The sequence below is a fragment of the Fopius arisanus genome, unplaced genomic scaffold (genome assembly GCF_000806365.1).
Source record: "Fopius arisanus strain USDA-PBARC FA_bdor unplaced genomic scaffold, ASM80636v1 scaffold00066, whole genome shotgun sequence".
In the NCBI taxonomy this organism is placed as follows: Eukaryota; Metazoa; Arthropoda; class Insecta; order Hymenoptera; family Braconidae; genus Fopius; species Fopius arisanus.
In genome coordinates, this window is record NW_011887805.1 from 553,847 (window position 1) to 575,175 (window position 21,329).

At 41.0% G+C, this 21,329-nt stretch overlaps 1 protein-coding gene across 8 annotated transcripts in view; it reads left to right on the plus strand.

Moving 5' to 3' along the window:
• The window catches only part of LOC105269269 (transcription factor Sp9), a 57,727-nt gene that overhangs the window by 24,107 nt on the left and 12,291 nt on the right, over positions 1 to 21,329 (plus strand). For 3 of the 8 annotated variants that reach the window (XM_011309377.1, XM_011309378.1, XM_011309382.1), the window contains exons 1-2: positions 10,573 to 10,695; positions 16,040 to 16,159. The exons of 1 other annotated variant lie outside the window; for it this stretch is intronic. In XM_011309377.1, coding sequence (XP_011307679.1) covers positions 10,597 to 10,695; positions 16,040 to 16,159 — 219 coding nt within the window. In that variant the 5' untranslated portion in view covers positions 10,573 to 10,596. Of the gene's footprint in view, positions 1 to 10,572; positions 10,696 to 16,039; positions 16,160 to 19,909; positions 19,958 to 21,329 lie in introns of those variants that run through there. 4 more of the 8 variants (XM_011309380.1, XM_011309381.1, XM_011309379.1 and 1 more) reach the window with 3 other exon arrangements.

Here is a 21,329-nt window from a genome sequence, read left to right on the forward strand (position 1 = left end):
TTCATTGCGTGTAAAAGGCATTTTGAAAGGTTTATCATCATATCAAAATACATTAACCTCAGATATATCATTCAAACCACAAACGTTTATAAACATGCATTAATCCATGAATAATGCAACAGATAAATTTAATTACTTTGACAGACAGCCTTAATCTTTATTTTTTTTTTCGAGTGCAGTACAGGAATTAATGACTCGATGGAAAAACATGGCACTGCTATTCCTGTACCAATCGCTTTATGTATTGGTAGGGCGTAAATAAGGGTATAGATACTTTACTCCGTGACGCAGGTACCTGTGAATGGCAATATCCAACCTGGTAATGTCAACTCGGCTACATGGTGGATATTGGTATGAGTGTGTTGCCCTGTAATTGGCAATGGTCGGGCTGTAATAATTATTGCTACCGTGAGGCTCTGTGATCAGCGCGGTCACATGGATGAGCCAACTACATACAGATATATCCAATACATATTGTATGCAGGGGTTGGGATAACTCACGCGTGAGTGAAAATCCCTCTGGCACTAACCGGGTCAAAGTGTACGGCAATATACCATCTATGGTGTATCGTGAAAAGTGCCCCTCGTCAACGTTACATTGTAGGTGCGTTGCAAAGGGGGATGACGGTTTTATAATCAACTGTCGGTGGGACGATTCTCGTTACCCGCATATTCAATCCAATTTTATTCACCGCACTCACGGCAATCAACTATTTATGATTGTCCATCATTTTTTTCACTCCACATTGAAAAAAAAATTGAATAAAAAATATATTTTCAGAATAAATGAAAGGATCAAAAAATTTCAGGGATCGCTCAAGGATTTTCCTTTGGAAGAATCAATTCAGAGAAAAAAATGAATAATTTGTCAATTATTGCACGCAGTAAAAACTGACGCCGAGTGTTGAACACTTGTCTTTATGATGAAAAATGGAATTTTTAATGACGTAAATCCGCAAACAACCGGAAATAGCAGAGCTCAACTCGGTAGCTCGCTGGTGATGAGCGAATTATTTAATTTTCACGTTCATTTTTTTCAAACACACGATAATTTTCAGTGGTATAATTGGGAAATCCTGTACAAAGTTTGCCGGGGGCTTCATGCAATCAATGGGTTTTAAAATGCATAATGTACTTAATGATAATTGGAACTGGAATTTTTTACGATCGGTCATCACTACAACGAGAAACAAAGAGACTTTTTCGTATTGGAAAAATTGCATGTTGCACAGTGATAATTGAACATCTTTGCTACGAGAGACCATAGAAAGACTCATTCCACGTCGAATGTTTTCTCAGGTGTATGTTGGGTGTACAGCCCGAGTAAATGAGAATTAATTGTCTAATGAAAGGCAAAACTCGGTGCCTGAAACTGTTATTATTTTAACTCCCGTGTAATTCGTTTTATGGAGTTTTCTTGGCAAAGGGGCATGCATGATTATTCGATAATTTGGGGGTCAGCGACTACTTCGGGGTATTCAATGAACAATAGAGTTGTTGAGGTAAATTATTCGATCCAATAAAAGGGCGGAATAACAGAAAATTTAATTTTTTACTGAAAAACATGAATATCTCAAAAACCGTTGAATTGATTCATAATATTCAGAACAATTATTTCACCGATTCAACACAGGATAATTTTTCGCACTTTATATTTTCCGCATAAAATTTATATTCCACATGTATTTTGTTGGATGAGTCCACAGGTGCATAAAACATCGATGAGAATCACTCGTGTCACGCCATCCGTCACATATCACCCATCACGAAATTCACGTTCGTACCAGTGTAGGTATATATGAATTCACGGGTGAGAAATAATAACGCGTCGGGGTTGCTTGAAACGACGGAAATTTATCCTCAAATTATTCGTTGTAAAAATATTGTTCACGTGACGGAGTGACAGGGGGAGGGTTGGAAATTTATGTTGGACACGTATGATATCGAATGCCAGTAAATAAGGACAATTGGTGTTCAACGGTGGCCCCATTCGAGTGGATGATTTATCGGACGAGCGCGTGTGGCGGGAAAATGATACAAAATGATCCCTTCCACCTCTCAACCACCCCCACAGGTATCCTCATCCCAGCCTCATCCCACTGTTACTCCCATCCGAAGGACCCAATCGATAAACTCCACCAGAACACATATTCCGATAAACGCATCGAAATCCTGCACTCGCATAAAAATTCATCTCACCGAGTTTAATTGAGATTTGGATCGGAATGATAATTTTCCCTTTTGGTTCAATATTGGCCGAGTGCTGGTGCAACCAAAAAATAAAAATGCAAGGAAAATAAATAAATAAATGGCTGGCGGTGTGATGAACTTTCTTCGAATGGTTATCGATCGAGTCAAGTGGAGAATATAAAGACGCGGTAAAAAGAGGAGGATGTGGGGTGGGTAAGAAGCGATTGCACGCCGGGGCATTACTGGATAATGGGACGCAATTTCTGGGCTCTTTGCTTTCGAGTGGTTTCACACCTTACGGGGCCCCATGGGAGTATGTGCCAGCGTTCGCGCGCCAAGCCACAGACTTCTTGCTGTAACTCTCTCACTCGCTCGTATCTTTTTACATGAGTAGAATGGGTAGAATCGAAGCGAAGGGTTAACTTGATAACCACGTGGTAACCGCGCGCCTCTGACCGAGCGTCGTACCTCTTAACTGCATGTATGGCTGAGTGCACGAGGAGGAGAATGAGGGGAGGGCAAATGGTCATGCCGCCTTCTTCTTTCTCCTATAAGACCCCATGAAAACCACGTACACAACCGACCAAGTGTATTTGCCTCGGCTTTAACGCCCCACCGCCACTTACATCCTTTGAACGCTTTTTATTATTATACTTATTTCCCCTTTTCACGTAAGATCAATTCTCGTTGCAGTCTTACGAAGACTTGTCACATTGCTGGAGATTCCCTAAGGGTCCCTAATCACCGACAAGTCATTTTAAAAAATGAACGGAGATAAAATTGTTTTTTTTTTTTTTTTTTTTTTTTTTGCTAATTGAGCATTATCCGACCAAGTACATCATGTCGGTACAGACGGTTACTCGATGAGCAACCTCCTGGTTATCAGAACCGTTTGAAAAAATCGATTGAACGAGTGGGAATCGAACCCACAAACTTTCGGAACAGTAGGCTCGCACCTAGCCACTGGGCTACCGGCGCCGACTGATAAAAATTTTTTTAAAAAACTTGTACTTATGCTGCCGGCTACTAAACACAACGGTGCATTTTACTACAAATTCTTCACCATGCACCATGTGTCAGCTTTTCTATCAGTACGAACACCTTTTATATACAGGCCACAACCATTAAAACAACATAAAACTCATTTCAGATTCAATCATAAAAATTCATCTGAATGTTTTCCCAACGTGAGTGTGTATTCTTTTAATACGCCTCTGTTGAAAAAAAAATTCAATCGACGATGACAAATGGATTTAGGTAGTGCCCACTTAGCACCTGAGGTGATAGACTCCCCGCATCACTTGTATTTGTAAGAATTTAACCACCCGGGGGCTCTGAGCTTTGACAAAACGCCCCACGGAGGTGTACGTTGCGTCAGGTTATCTCTCAGCGTGCGATCTCAGCGGGTAATTCTTATTCCTCTCGGGCCCCACCTCGTCACCCGCTGGTCCATGAAAATTCAAAAAAAAAAAGCCACGCGCTCTCTTGCTCGCTCTCTCATTGACGCTCACCTTAAAATTTTTTAAACCATACAAGAAACAACTCTTGAGAAGTACTCCCTTACTTATAAGAGAAGTCAGAAATTTACTGTGACGAAGGATTTGAATCTAACGACCCGAGAAGATAGGGAAAATTTATGGTATCGCGATTGAAGGAGGTATGTTAAACTTTAAGCAATTAACTTTGCAATTAACTCGGCCCTCGAAGACCGATAAGCCACCGGATAAAGCCATGTTCAATCATAAGGAGCCAATTGAAGTGCACTTTATTTTTCTATAAATTTGAAAGATACATGCGTTGTAATAAAAATATTTTTCCCTTCGTCTATATGCCACACAGAGAATCAATTAATTGGCTCCACTGCAGTACGATCCTTAGTAGCATAAATGCAAGTAGTCTTATCCTCGTTCTCACATTCCCGGTGGATTCGAAACAAGTACTGCAGCATAAAACATGAAACATTGGATATTAGTTGAGATTGAGTCTCAGAGAGTCGGGGCATTTTGCGAATCCATTAGTCTTTATGTACGCCGATATGATACGATGAGGAGTGCATGAGGTGGGTATCTCAGTTGGAATGAGGGAGATGCGTCATGGAGATAAGTACCGCCAACCATCGAGAGGTACGTTACGATAATTAGAAAATTAAATTGTTTGGTATTCCAGGCACTGCTCAATGATGATTAATAAAAATTATGGACATGAATTTTTGAATTTTTATTTTGGGGATAAATTAATTCGATTAATTATATCACTGGCAGATGAGATTATGAAATTGATTGGATGGAGCATTGCAGAATATTTTTAATCGATGTCGCGAGAAATTTTTTGAGCGGTCACCTCAATCGATATGTTTGATCGATAACACGATGCCCTGATAACTCGATATTAATGTTTGCAGTGGAGTTTGGTAATTGAGGGAAAAATGTGTGGATTATCTGGTTGGGTCCATCGATAGGATCTCGAATAGCTCGAGTGGTTGATTTAATGCGAGCTCAACGGGACAGGATAAGAGAGGATAAAGAGTATGAGAAAAAGGAGTGAGGAGGGAGACTGATATTTTAATACAGCGAGGAGCGTGATGCTCGGCCATCCATCTCCACCCTCACGGCTGATGGCCCCTCGGTATAATACCACCCCACCCTCTCTTTGTGCGTGTGTACGCTCAATTTTGCATACGGAAATCATGATGCATCTCTCTCTCCTCTGTAGACGTTCCAACAACGAGGCCCATCCGATATTCGTCCCTCTTCATGCCTCACTCCCTCTATCAAGACTATCCCCGAAAACCATTTCATTCTGTCCAGGAAGGAAGACGGTTTGTTACCATTATCTTCAATCGTGTCCGCCGTTCATGCATGTACGATTTAACCAGAGTGAAAACCGACTGAATTTATCTCTTATCGCAAATGTATGCTAACAATGGTCATTCACCTCCTCGAGTCAAACCATATATATTTTATTTCATCAAATATCAATACTTTCATAATTTCTCAACAATTTTTTTTACCAGTGTACGTCTCAAATGTGGAGGAGAACATTTATTTGCGCCAATTCCAGTGAAATAATGGAGAGAACTGTGAGAAAATCCCGAGAATTTCAGCTGGCCAGGGGGAATCAAGATAAAGGAGCAATCGTTTTAGATTTCAGATGGATTAAAAATAAATGAATGAAAAAAAATGAAAATAAAAATGTAAGAAGGGTTTTAGTGGCGACGAGCGTCTAATGCATCTTCGATCAGGTTCCCACATACAAGCAAACCACCCCCGCAACGTGGAGTCTAAGCTCACTCTTTCCATCCATTGCCTGGTACACGTCAGGTTATACACAAGGTATAAACCCATAAGCGAGCTGTGGGATAAGCAACGTTTTCGAACGTTGTTTTTTGTGTCTGGCGGGCCCTTCGCCAGCGATGGGTCCAGGACCCGCCACGATTTAGTGGCCCTAATTGCAGGGTTGAGCTATTTAATTACCGGGTTTGAGGAGGCCCACTCTCTCTCCCTCTCTCCCCATACCCCCCATCACTCCCTCCTCTTTGCGCCTCTCTTACCGCTCTTGGCCCATCTAACACCAAAGTACATTTCACATGCATCAATGAATATATCATTTTTTAAAATCATTTTATTCAGGTACCCGTGTACTCTCAATTCACCAAAAATTCATTTCGCAATGAACAATGAAAAAATGTTCCTTATCAGAAAAAAATCTGCGTCCATCAATAAAAACGGGGATCCAATTATTTATTTGTCTGCAATTGGTGTGTTGTGATTAATTGAATTTTTCACAAATTCAATGAATTTTTTATTATGCAAAAAAATGCACACTTTTATTACTGGCAAAGACCCACCATTTTACTTCACACCCACGCAATATTTTACGTTTGCACTCTCCCCCTGTGCCCTCTTTGGCGAGACAAGCCTCGAGCCTCGTTCCCGGGAGATATCCTACCACGAGGCACGAACGAAGCATATATCACCTTTTACTTCGCCTCATGGCCCACCTTCCCTCGCATCCAACGCTCTCGACGTTTTCAGCCATATTGGTACCGCATCCACCAACTTCTAACTCTCCAAAATCACCGATAATCCTTCACCGAGGCAATTAAATAAATGTTCAAAATTCCCCAACAAAATTAATTAAATTAACATTGATTAATCGGCCGCCATGTTTGCACTTCACCCGAGGTTATCGACCCGACGAAAGTACACTTATGGGACTCCTCATTATCATTCATCCGGGTATTTTATTGCACATGCGATATACAAGAGATTAAAGAGCGATAAGTATCTCGAAGGATCTCCAGGCTTTTCTGCACGCCTGGCACAATAAATCTTGTCAATGAAAACGAATCAAGGAAACTCACATACACGTACTATCAAATAAATGTGTACGGAATATCGATGCATCCCTTTCTTTCATCTCCTCCCCCTCCACGGTATGTGCGTCTCTCTGGAATCTTTTAATCGTCGCTAATAACAGGCTGCATCGGTAAGAACATACGCTCACTCCCCGACACCGGCTACCAAATGATTGATAAGTCCATAAACCATATGATTCTTTCTCTCTCGTTGCACGAGCGGGGGAGGGGTGGGGCCCCTCCTCATCGCGAGATGCCCGAAAACTTCTGTGTTTTAGTCCCCCAAGTGTACCTTTTTTTTTTCTCTTCATCTACAATATGTTGGGATTTTTTAGCCGCCCCGGGTGACGTTGTGACGAGATGATGACCCACCTGAAAGGAGTTGGAATCATCGTCATTACCCCACAAACCGATGCGCGTAACCCGTAATGCCCCACCAACTGCCACTGTTGGCATATACCTACCCTTTAACTCACTATTTTACTCTGTTTAATCATCACTTTTACTAATACCTATAATTCGGTATAAATCTTGGAGATGGAATGAAGGATTGTGATGGTTTTTAGCCCAAAACTCTCATTTTTTTTATCTCTCATTGGCTGACCGCATCCCGTTACTACACTGAGAGCAGAAAAATTTAGTCAAGTGATCTAACTCAGCGGATTTACTCCCATGTTATTTTTTTTCTCAAAGAAATTATAAATAATCTTTTAGAGGCCTTCAATTATTTCTCAAGTTTACGTCCCGTAATTTTATCTCAATGAACATTTTTTTATCATCAATTTATTCCGCAGAAAAAAAACATTTCCGCAGAGAGACGAAACATTTGCCCTTCCGCACCGGAACGAGGGTGCCTTGGTTAGTGCGCATTGAGAGAAAAAAAAAGGGCATGGAAACACTTGAAGTTGAAGGATCATCAGGCACGTGCCGAGAGGCGCGAATAAACGACCAGTCCGAAGTACTGGAATTTTCCACCGAGTACTGAATTTACGACGATTGGTTTTACGGATTGTACTCTAAAATGAAGGAGAATAAAAATAATAATAAGTTTTTGTTTATTTAGTTGTCTTGAGAGTTAGGGTCGATTAGCGGATCCATTGGCTCTCACGTTGGCGTCTCTTGGGGGAGAGGTTTGAAAAGTTTTAATTGCAGGCTGCGTAGGGGGAGGCTATTATTCTTTCTCCAATGGTGGCTGGAGTAGAGTAAACGCGTAACGGGGCGAAGAGCCCCGCGGACTTCTCCTAAGACTTCTCGAGATATAATAACAGAGCGCGTTCGTCTGAAGAGGCTCAAAGAAAACGGCCGTTTCGTTTCTTACGTCTGGACGTCCATTTCGTCTGCCCCTTGTTTCATCCGCGATCTCACCACCCACCCCATTCCCTCCAACCCACTAGAGTCCCCTCATATTCCACTTTATTATACGATTTTTCATCCTCAAGTTGCACTTGAACAATATACTGGCTTTTTCCTTTAACTCAAAACAAAAAAATAGTCCTGTTGCTAGTGGGCTCGTTAATCTTTCCACTAACTCGACGCACGAGCCCATCCAGCACCACCCACTTTTTCCCATCGAAGAAAAGTCGAAAAAAATTGTGCACCTGGCCAGATGCACCAACTATCTATCCATCTTTTGATAAGTACCACCAAAAAACGAACAACTGCTCCAAATGGATTTCCAACTTTAACCAAAAATTATCATATAATTGTAGGTTATGTAAAAGAGGAAAACCATTAAGCAGAAGGGAGAATTAAGAGAATATTTCTTCAGACGAATGTTGGATAAAAAATGCTGCAGTGAATTCGTGGTTTGCAGGGCACTGAGGCATAATACCATGCGATGAAACAATTTATCCTTGAACGCTTTGAAATCTCACGAATGATCCGTTAGAAAGCATCTCCTCTTAACATCCCCCGCGACAAATCACAAATTTATGCCGTGATGAATGAAATATAAAAAAAAGCCTCTATATACCTCGTTCCCACTGTATCGAGTTACGCGGCTATTTAGAAAGAAAAGAAACTCTCCGGTGTATTATGTGTTTCAAAGAGCGTACAGGATACCATTCATCGATTCACCCCGTTGAGGTCCACGAGATTCATTCACCGGTTCGCTGACGAATCATAAAGGTGGGCGAGATCGTCGGGTTTCTCAATCCACGGTACGGGATCCATTAGAACGAAAAATTGTGGGCGTTACCCCGTGTTACATTGCGACACGCACATCCTGGCTTTGAAAAAAAAAATTGAAAGAAAGGGTGGAAAATGAATCGCAGCTCAGACCATTGATTGCGATAAATTAAAAAGGAGAGAGATGACATATTCTAGATTTGTTGAATTATTATTTATTTCTGCAGTGGACTGGACCTTCAGATTGGACCCTGTATTTTTTTTTTAATGAGGTTATTGTTTTTATTATTTAAACCGTCCTCATTTTACAATATGGAGTGTGGTGGATTTTAATAGGTCAATTTATGCGCCTTGGCGCGTAACAGCGACGCGTGCGCGCGTATCTCGTGTATGCAGAGGCACCGAGGGTCGTTAGATTTTCCACGTCGGTACCCGAAGTGTATATAACAATATGTACTAGTTGGCTCGTCACACTGGGGCAAACCCTCAATCAGATAATAATCATTGTAATGGTCGCTCATTTTCACGGTGAACGAATTAAGCTTGAAACATTTCTTGTGATGGAAAATTATACACAAAAAAAAATTGGATAAAATTGGCTCGTTATTATGTGATGGATGAGGAGGATATACGTAGGGTTATTTTTTGAAAAATTTCATCACAATTTCGAGGGTCACTTGTATTTATTCTGTAAACCTATTCAACGTTTAGTCCCAACAATGCAATGCCTTGGAATGGTGTAGGAAGAACTTTCCAACAGTGCAATCATTTTTTACTATTGATTCTGTTAATGCAAAAAAAAAACAAATCTGACCTATTGGAAACGAAATTTCTATTGAACTCAAAATGCCACCCGGAATCATGCGTGTCATTTGACATTTATCCATTGCTCCATGCCTCATTACAATACCGTAATGTTGAAGGAGGGCATGACGAAATCCCAATGCGAAAGTGGGATTTTTTAATTTTTCTTCTGAGTGGACTTTTCAAATCCCGCGGCGTATTTTTCAGCGAAGATAAAAAAATATTTCAAAAAATATATTGAACAATTATAATGAGATATTTTAGCACTTACGCGCCTCAATTATGAAATGGCTGATATGAATTGTCTCCTATAGTTTGGCCAACTTCCGCTCCTTCCAATAACTCCATACTCCATCTCTAGAGGTTTCTCGCGTGACCCCGAATCACCACCACGTGATCATCAGAGTGTTTTAATTGGTGGAGATTGTGGGTTGCTGGTGGGGAGGGTTGTTGATGTCGGGGTGTTGTTGAAGGGAGGGGGATATCTTAAGACGGACCATCCAGTAGAGAGGGCGGTCTTGGGATAACCCCACCAGAGCTGAGAAACACCTTGCATTGTCCGAAAAAAAAAATGAAAAAAAAAGGACAGCACGGGGAGAAACGCATGTGGAGCCCACGCAACTCACACGCGCCAACAAGGGCTTCCAACACGCGCACACGCAATGTGTACGACAGAATGTTGAAAATTGTATGTGTGTACATGAGGAGCCGCGGGAAAGATCCGCCTCCGCGCGAGCGCGGATATATTCACTCTCCTCCAACCCCCCAGCCCCCTTTTGCCTCCCTCGGTCTCTCTCTCACTCCCCCCCTCAACCACCCGACACAGGTCTTCGAAAAACCTCAGTTATAATTGTTACCCGCAGAGTGCCGCATCTACTCCATTGTTCGTCTTAAGAAGTACCAAATAATTTCTGTGTATTTACGGATTATTTACGCTCCGTGAATTTATCAGGTGGTCATATCATTCGGATGATCAGGTGATGTGAGGGAATTTGTTTTTCAATTGGTGGGGATTTTTGTGGATCGAGGGGTTGACCGTGTGATATGTGAGGAGGGAGGAAATTTTTACATCAATTGGATTTGTCTGGGAAGAATTTTGTTTACTATTTTGAGGCATCATGAATTGTGCCTATCAGTATCCACAGACAGTACATCCCCAGAATGTGGCCATGATGCCGCAGATGAGTCATCATACCACGGACACTGAGTACCTCGAGGTAAATATTCTTTGAATGTGTTTACACGGCGAATTGAGTCATTTCATTGGAGGATTCTTCTGAAATTTCCAAAGGGGCGGAATTGTTTTGAATTGGGCAATACAATGCGTCACGAATGTTTTGAGCCAATGAAACCGTCAGGATTTACTTAAAACCTGTGTCTTATCTTTATTTTGAGTATATTTTAAAACCTACTTGCATGGCGTGCGGTATTTTTAATTTTTCAAGCCAGCAATTAGCAGCACGATGAGAGCGCTGCACGGCATGCAAATGATTTTATCAAATTGCTACAACGACCGAAGGGTCTGGGTCCTCGGCCAGCCTAGGCCACCCACTTCAGCAAGATATGTACTTGGAGAAAAATATACTAAGTCCATAATTAAAATCTAATTCTCCAAGTGATGTATTCAATTATTTGAAAAATGCTAATCAACTTGTGTCAATAAATTATGCTGTTGTCAAAAAAATTTTTATTTCTCAGTGAACTCACGTGATTTTCAGAGTGAATGAAACAGAAAGGGAGAGAATTTACACAGCCAGTGTTGACGTCAGTCCCTGTTGTAACGATATTTGACAGGAATCGACCGATCGACTGAATGACTCCTTTTGGGCGACGGCGTCCTGGGCGTTCGGGCAACACCCATTCGTTAATTGTTCATCTCCCGCGTATCTCAAATAATCGGCCAATACGCGTGTACTTCCTCCATCGAAACCCACCCCCGTTTAAAACACGTGAAGAATTTTCAAATGCTACATCGTGAAATTCAATTTGCCTGTTCAATTGCCAATTGCTTTTTCACTTCGCCAACCGAATTGCGAATATTTCTCCTCAACATCCTGTATCCAATCTGATGATGGATAAATTCGTTATACGGCCCAATAAAGTGATGATTAGATAGAGAAATTGCTAGATTGAATTACAGAGAAAACAGTGACTGAGAAAAAAAAAATCAATCGCAAAATAAAGTTCACGAGCACCTAGTTAAAATGGAGGAAAGGTGTAAAGAAACTTGTTGAATCGTTTGTTAAGTTATTCCAATAAAGTGAAGTGTAAAGGAATATATAATAGGGTTCAGCAAGTGTCAAACACATGACGGTTATATACTTTTCGTGGTGGCAATAAATAAAAGATGGATTGATGGGTGTTAGCGTGAAAGGTTGGAAAGATGACGATGGTAGGAAGGTTGAGAGCGGTCAGCTTTCACCGAAGAAAGGTGCCTCCTGGGGAATAAACGAAATCGACAAGGAAGAGAGACATTGCTGGAGGATATTAATATAAGGGCTCGATACGTAATTATAGTGATTACCGCATTGCCAGGGGGCGTACGAGGGCGTCCCACAGTTTGCACGTCATTCTGCAATCTCAACTTCCAACCTAGGTACATGCGCGTGAATTTGGCATCAACGAGATGCTTTTTTCCATATTCTCATCAATTTTTGTGAATTTTAAAAGGTCACTCTGCCATCACACTATATGTTCTCTTCTTTTCGCTTTCGACAACGTAATCATCAGTACAGTTCTCACGATGTACATCGTAATTAGCTGTCGAAAAATTGTGACGATGAGTTGATGGTACATCGGCTTATCCCAGCAATTTTACAATTGAGAAAATTCTCGAGTTGTCAGAGGTGTGAAATAATTATTTTCATACTGAGGATTATGTACTTGCAGCTTTAGAATATAAGTATTGAGTTAATCATTCTCATTAGGATGGAAATATTGCCTCCAAGCGTTTAGTTAAGTATGCCTGTCATTATCCTGCAGTAATTATACCTGACTAAACCTGTCATGCATACTTTGGAAGTATTAATGTCAGTATTTGTTTTCGATGGACATTTTAAATTCCATTATATTTAAAGAGCTAAATGTTAATGGCGAAATTTACAAGGCATCGATAGCTAAATTGGGCATTTGAGTTGAATGCCAAATTTTATTGCCCGTAATTTTCCTCAAAGTAAACAACGCAATCAATTCCAGTAAAATTAAATTACGGACCCTTTGAAGAAATCCGTAAGTATAACAAATACTCAACTCAATAAATTTTTTTTTTGCCACCCCAAGAGAGCTGGATGATATGTAAATTTATTTGGCAATGGAACAAAAAAAAATATATACTCGATCCAGCTGGATTTTTTTTTGTCCGAGAAGACGTGAGTTATAGAGACTTGTAAAGAACACCTCATAAATCGTCGACTTCTCCAGGGTGTCTCCCAGAAGAGGAGAAACCCCACTCATACGTACCAACTGACGAAATCAGAACCGAGAGCCGTCGAGTTCGTAAATCAACCGCGAAACGACTATCATATACTGTTTTATTTCTCACTCCAACATCTCGCCAGAGCACTTAAACCGACTTGAACTGTACCTGAAACACATGACTATACGAATAAAATAGAGTTTATATTATCCACAAAACGGCTTGTTCATTCCTCCAGACTGATATCCATTTTTTGAGTTAATTATGAGCGGAAAGTCGTGAGAGCTATCTCGTCGATGGCCACATGGCAAGAGAGACAAGTTGAATATTCGAGTAGAGAAGCCGCAAAGTTCCAATGCATCTTTGGCCCTCATAGACCATTCACTCACCAAAAGAGAGAAAGAGAGAGAGAGAGGGACGTGTGCCGCCCTGTTATTATCCGCCCCCGTTACCCATTTCCCTTTCAACCCCTCTTGCCAAAGTTCCTCTGACCGTCTGCCAATCAACGATTCATCATTGAAAGTCGATCGGCAACTCTCTTTAACGGATCAACAGAAGCCGATAAGTATAGATCACCTGCGTTAAATGAATGAATCAGCGAAAATAATTATAAAAAAAAAAAAAATATGAGTTATTGGATTTTACGAAAAATCATTCACCATTATTCGATGGATTCTCTATTACGATTCCATCACGCAATCCAATACGTCAGTATTTTTTATGTACTTCTGTTGTTGGAGAAACTTTTTTGTTAGTATAAACAATATGTTATAAGAATGACATACGATCACGAATAGTGAGGGATCGGATGAGGTGCCGTGGCCGAGGTGGGCGTTTAATATCCACCGTTCATTGTAAAACATCCCTTTTCTCGCGCCTGGCCACGTTGTTACCCTCACACCCGCCCCTTGCTATCCGACGGCCAGGAGTTTATACACCACTCTTTTGTGGAGGGATGACACGCGATGTCCGCATCATCGCCTCTTATTTCCCATCGCTGCGCTCTACATGTCAGAGCTCATCCGATTAAACTATCTTCATTCATGCTTTTTCTATTAGTTACTTTTATTCAACCCCCACCGAACTTTCTTTCCCTTTCTTTCCTTTTCGCATAATCATATATATATGTATATTACCTATTAAAAAAATTTTCTGGTTAAATATTATGAATGGACCATTCAGGTATTTTATGGATCGACGAGTGGCGCCACCAGTCTCCTCTCATTATCCAAAATTAGGTCTTAATGCGATCCGGGAACTCCACAATGCGATCCTTCGCCTACGATCATTAGTTTCCCAGTAACAGGTCTCACAATTCATTCATAAATACCATCACCAATTCACACCATCAAATTTTACGTTTTGATGATTTTTTTCTCCTACACCCACATTGTGTCAGAGTTGTAAAATTATTTTTTAGTGTGGGAGAGGCAATCAGCGGGGATTGACAAATTATTCGTCGTTTTATTGTATAAATTTACTGCCAACTATCTGAATTAAAAGACTGCTGGTGAAATGATCAGAAAGTCAGAGAAAAGACCCGATGAGATGACGAGTTACTCCACTGGCCCGACGGCCAGGAGAATCGTAATTAATCGAGTGCCCTCCCCTTCTTCAATCTCTCCAACATATCCTATTCCAATCAGTGAGTCGTACATGCGTGTCTTCTCCACAAAACCAAGTCGAAGGCATTTAAAATTCAACCTCCACGATTAAAATCACATTAGCCAGTTTATAAGTGAGATCACGCTACTCCAACCACTTCTTATAAACCCAAATCAACATATTATTTTTTGTCCCATTTTCTTAAAAACCATCCCACATATCATTAAGATATTCGACGACTTAATGACCCGAGAATCTCCCTCGTATCGTACCCCGAAACCGCTTCTCGTAGTTATAATTTTCCAGCCTCAGCCTTGAGATCCATTCATCGACGTCCCACAGACATCATTAGAAAGAATGTAGCAAAAACCCGGCGTTTTCCCCGAATTAATGTATGAATCACTGTGCAAAAAAAAACCCCGACAGGAAAAAAAATTCAACCGATGTCTCGTGAAACCCCAGAGGCACTGGTATCTCTCACCCTTACACCCTCCATTTGCCATTTTCACCAACGGTTGAGCCATTTCTCTCTACCTCCGGCAGTCACAAGAAAAGAGAAAACAAGAGGAAGCAAAAGAGCATACGAGAATACTTTAAAGACAGCGAGAAAAGGAGCAATAAATTCCGCGGTGAGCGTTGGTAAAGAACCAAGTGAAAAAAAAAAACTGGAAAAAATGGAAAAAAAGACAATGCAAAAGAGCCGAGTAAAAAACAACAGAACAAAAGATGAAATAGAGAAAAAAGGGGTTGTGGTGGAAGATGGAGGGGTGGGGAGTCGGAGGCAAAGGGTGCGCACGCATATGACGGTTTGGGGGTACCCCTTCCGTTTGCCAAGTGATATGAGAAATCAGGTGAGTGGGGAGTAATGAATGGAGTAGTGGTGGGGAATAAAGAGAAAACGTCGAGGGGAATAAACGATTGGTGGGCGGTCTGTGGGCGTCGTCGAATTGCTCTGGTACCGCCTCGCAGCGGAGCAGGCCCCCCTTTTTTTTAAAAAACTCTCTATCTCTGACATTGCGAGTAGAGGGGAACAGAGATATCCATATGGCGGTGCCGTGGGGGGAAATAGCCCTCCCCTCCACTGGTTCTTTGCGCCGGCTGAGAACCCGATCGGTTACGCCGGCAGTCTGTCACGGCGCGAACAGCGGGAACCACGTTTTTAACCGGTTTAACAATCCTTCCTGCACCACCGATAAACAACAACAAAAAAAAAACAAAAATTGAGAGAACAAAAAAGAAATACCATTGAAAAGAATAGAAATAAAATAAAATAGTCGCTAAGCGCAATTGCAAAATAAAATTGAGGAAGGAGAAAAGGCACAGCCGTGTCGGCCCCTTGGGGCCTTAATTCAATTTTCAGTTAAATTATTCGTTGTAGTTAATCATTCTAATGAACGCTGTGTTATTCGTGTCTATTTTATCACTGATAAGTGATAAACAATTGTGATTGTCGAGTGTAATTGTTATTGTTACACATCGGTCTGATAAATTTTGTTGTTTGGGGCTGTTTCTGAAAGCATTGAATTGTCTGTCAATTAAAGAGACGGAGGCGAGGAAGCACGGAGGGGCTCGAGATGCTGACGGACATGACACCAGCTGCGGCTGGTCAGCTCTATCCTCAGCTACAATCTATCACCAAGTCACCGGTTCACGGTCATGTGGTGAGTGTCATTATTAGAATTAAGAGCCACCGATGATCCGCGATGAGGGAATTTTTTTTATTGAGAATTAAGAGGGATTACGCACCATCCGACGGATTATTGCGGCAAAGGGATTTTCTTATCTGATGGGTTGGAATCAGAATGTCAATTGGATGATGTCGATTGGGTACCTCTGCCGTCACGATAGAGATCGTAATCCTCACTTGGGAACAGGTATAGGAGACATTTTCTCGTTGTAATCTTGAGGGATCTTGTGCTACTGGAATGGGCCACCTCCCACACTCGTGTACCCGCCGGATAACATCAAGATCTTTGTCGATGAGTTTAAACTAACAAATTAGCGGACACTCTCGGCAACTTAACGCCTTTGTTCTAGGATATTTTAGATGAGATCTCAGAATTATTTCAGTCACTATTCGAGCTTGGGGCCCGAGACCTGCGTTACCTGGCAGAAATTAGACTGAAGGGAATTCTTAATTAGCCCGGGGTTCTCCTATTACGTGAAATTGAAAAAATCTAATTAGGTAATTATCCACATTCATTCATTCGTTCATTGAGGGAAGACTTTTTGGTTGAGAGTGAGTGAGGAAGACGGAGAGGCGGAGAGAGAAAGGAAATATTTCATTTGTCGTGAGATTAAAAGCTCTTTTTACATTTTCATTGAATGAAAACCATTTTCTACTTCATTCAATGACAATAAGCATAATACATTTTTATCACTCGGGATTATCCCGTCGGCTGATCCCGGATTTTCAGTCTCAATATTGTGACATAGACAACATAGACTGTTCCCCCAGAAACACGTGTTTCCTAAACTGTTGGGAATAAAAAGAAATTACTCGTCATTTTCTTATTGGCTGCCGCCGTTTGGATATTCTTTCTGAGCTCTAGTCGTTTGGCTTTATGACGAGAGCCCGGGGACTGCAAAGCAATGCCGACGAGAGTCACCGAGTGATTTACGAGTAGAACGGGTTTAAAACACAAAAAAAAATGTAATTAAATCCGCAGCGTAGTAATAATAAAAAACCAACGAGAAGTTGAGAATATAAACTAAGTGTGCGTTAAGGGTTTCTCTCTTCAGTGTGGTAAAAGTGTGGAAATTAATGTTGGGGAAAATGTCTATTACCTAGGTGGGTTTGTTGGGAACCTAGAATGAACCTAGAGCCAATCGAGGGTGATGTCGTCGACGGGAACGACATCACACGTGCGTGCGTGATGTTGCCCTTCTCGCTTTGGTTTTACTTCCTTCGGCTCACTCCTTTTTATCGTTATTCTGTGTGTTTTTTCATATTTTTTTTACAACCCAGCTCACTCCTCTTTGTCGACTTATTTTCATATTTCGAATATGGAGTCACGACACTGTGCGGGTAATCGCGGTCGATCGAACCAACCGCAGAATATGAGAGTTCTTAAATAAACATGAAGATTTGAGTTGAGTTCAATTGGAGTTTAAATTTATTTTAGAATGCCCCAAAAAAATCCAATCCAATTGCCAGACGCGTGAGAATCGATAAAAATGTTCAAAATTTTCCTGAAAAATTTTTATTGTTGCGTTTACTGAATCGAAATGTATCGGATGTCTCCCGTAAAATCGAAACATCCCTCGCGTCTTCTCAAGACTCTGAAAAAAAATTTTTCGGACTACCTGTGCCCTTCGAGGACGAGCCAATTATTTATCTGGTCCCTTCATTGTACGACACAGGATCCACTTGACAGGATACGTGGGAGGGTAATACAATATACACTTCCTCTGTTGTCACTTGACACTGCTAATAGGGACCTCAAAAGATCTCTCGCTCACAATAAGAAAAAAAAAATAACAAATTTCGCTGGTCCTGTTGCATGGCTGTCTCTGGTGACATTCCCCCAGTGCTCCTGTTCTTTTATTAATATGTGAAGCAATACAACAAAAGTTCAGTTTATTTGAGGTTATTGAATATTGTTTGTAGGAAAAAAAATCATCGACCGTTGGGGGCCACTTGTGACTTGTAAACTCCACGTCTTTACATTCTCCATGCATATAGAGTTGTTTTCATATTAGTAAACCATGCGCTTATATTGCTGGGGTATACCATAAGTACCGATCGATCCATATGAATCTTTACCATGTGCGCATACGGAAATTAGTGCTATTTAATATTCAAAAGTTCATTGACAACAATGATTTTTTTGAATTAATTTCATGATTGAAATTTCATGATGAGTATCATGATATATATTTCTTGATTTCTAATCAGTGACCTCTGTCTCATGTCGTTGCTATTTGCTCAGATATTCTAGGCTGTTACTCGCGTGTTCTTTTATTTTGAGTATTTTTACTTGAATTATGGCAATTTTGCTGTCTTGTCTTGTTGAATAATAAAAGAGTGCATTGCGTACACCGTTTTACATTCGCTAGAAAAAATAAAGCTCTTCGCTCCACTTCACTTTTTCGAGTGGTATATGTATAGAAGAGGGTCTGATCCTATAATCCGCTTCGGTAGCGTGTCGCTCTTTCGAGCGTTGACATTTTCGAGTGGCAACAATGGACTGCGACAGGCCCATCGGGATAAATTTTTCGTTGTTAACGCCGACCTTTCTCGTTCGTCACGGCGAATATAAAAGGGACACCAGTGTGTTCAAATTTTTCTATAGGAGTTTGTAAAAGTGAGCATTTACCTGGAGAAGAGGATGTCGGAGCAATTTGTCCACCCTGAGAATTTCCGTAATTTTTTTCTTCGCCAAAATTAATTCCTTTGCCGTTGAGCCATCGAAGTACTAATCCATTGCTATTGAAATTTCATACAGAAAAATTTTGGGGCTGCCGTAAAGTGCATTATTGCTTTTTAATGAGTGATCTGTACGATTGGCAAAATTATGATCAATTGGTCGAACGTATTTACAATCCTAGAATTAATAAACTTGTCTTATAAATTATCAGAAATATTATACACATGTAGAAGCTAGCTTCAACACCTAAGCCCTCAACTTCCGGTTATGAATCGAGCAGATGTTCCATACGGGTTGACAATATGGCCGACCATTCACCATTTGTACCACGTAAAGTGTGATTGATCGACGGAGGGTCTAGAAATGATATGTTTTCTCGAAATGCGTCAAAATAAAAATGTCAAATTTGTCAGATTTTCAGAAATCAATCTAGTCGATGGATCAATCATGGCGCTGCGAGCATCATTTCCATTTTTTCCAATTATTCTTTTTATTTAACTCGAAAGAGAATATTTTTTCCATTGGAGCGTAAAACGACATACGGGAAAATATTGTGACAGGAAAATTAATTTCGAGGCGTCGATCGCGGCACTCGAGGCGGCGCCACGGAATGATAATTGAAAAGAACGTCATCCCAATGGAGCAAAGATCCAGCCGACCAAACAATATTCATCGGGCGCATCTACATCGAATTACCCAGGTATTATCGGTACACCGCATCGTGCGGACCTCTTCTCCGCGGGGCTTATACACCTCGGGAGGAATCGTGCGCGCCAACCGTCCAAACAAAGGAGTTAAGAAGTAAAAAAGACGAGGTGAAAAAAAAAATCCCCACGGGGGTACACCGAGGCGACCAGACTCTGTGGCTTTATCGTTGCGGCTCTTTCCCTTCTACCATAGGCCATGGCACCGCTGAGAAACTCAACGACACAGCACAGTAGGGGTGCCAAATGCCTGTGGCGCGAGCCAAAACATCCAACACCCTATCTCCAGTGATTTATCGGTGTGATGATGTCTCTCATCGAGTCATCGCATCATCCTCGAGATGGAAATCGACTTTTTCCCATTCACCTCCGAGCTTTCCAACTGGTAATATTCATTCTTCTACTCGAATTAACAACAGCGGTGTAAGAGTGAAAATTATTTTTGTAGCTTTTTTTTCCGCGTTGAAACTAAATCATTCTTCATTTTCTGGGTGTGAAAGAATTTGTTACGATCACACATAAACTCACCTTATATTTTTCCCTCTCTTCTTCACCCATACGATATATATATACCCGATGTTAAGACCGGTTTCGAGATAATTGCCCAAGACCTTACCGATAAAACCGGCTAGTGGAAAGTATCATTATCTACCGTACTATGTGTCCGCATAGATGGTCTTATCGATTGAATATCCGTGGGATAAGGGAAGTCAATGTATCTAAAAAATTTTTTTTTCAACTTCTACTTACGACACGACCACCCGCTCAAACCGAATTGCAATCTCCGATGCAAACGCCAGATTAATTTCTCCATGGATTTAAATACGTATTCCTTTTTTCTAAGAAGATCTTCAGATCCCTCAATACTCGATCGGCGTAATCGTTTCTCAGTTTCTCCCTCTCTGCAATAATTCATTCTAATTGCGCATTACAACTCATAAAACCGCAGTGAGGAATAAAATCAACTGTGAAAAGTCCTTCAGAGAATATCGCGCGGGTGTTGTTGATGTGTTACGGTACCTTGGCTCTGTACAAATGCATCATAAGAACGATACAGAAAGAGATTGAGTGGGTAAACATGAGCGATTGTCGGAGAAAAAACTCAAGAGGTGATCATGAATTTTTCCAGTGATTTTTTTTTTTTTCATTCACTTCTCCACTCACACATCTGCGAGTTCAAGCCTCATAAATCTCGTCCCACCGGAGGACATAACTGGAACACGAATAAAACCGATGTGGAAAAATGATATGAAAACGTTTAACTTTTTCATATCGCGGAGTACATCGGTTTTATCAGACTTTTTCCGGAGTTAATAAAAAAAACAGTGATTTTGGCGGAATGATAAATTTATACGAATTTTCCCAGGGGGCATTTGGTAGACCACACCACCAACAGAACAATAAATTCACTCGTCAAAGTCACCCCAGGGCCACTCTCTTATGGCTCTCTTATCCCCCATGATGCCTCGAACACGAGGGGGTGGTCTATAATATGTCACAGTCTGTTGCAGTGATCTCGAGGTTCGAGGGTTGTGGGGAGTTTCGTATGGGGATGTGCTCTTAATGCAGTCATTCAATACCCATGATCTGATAAATCTTGAGAACATGAGTGAAAATACAGAATACAAGTGATCGTATAGATTCCTTCCAAAAGGGTAGGAGATTATTTAGCACCCATGAAAATTTTTGGTTTTCTTCTGTTCTGGTGTACAGGGGATGATAACGATTTTATAACTCTTCAAACAGACTGTGAGAGA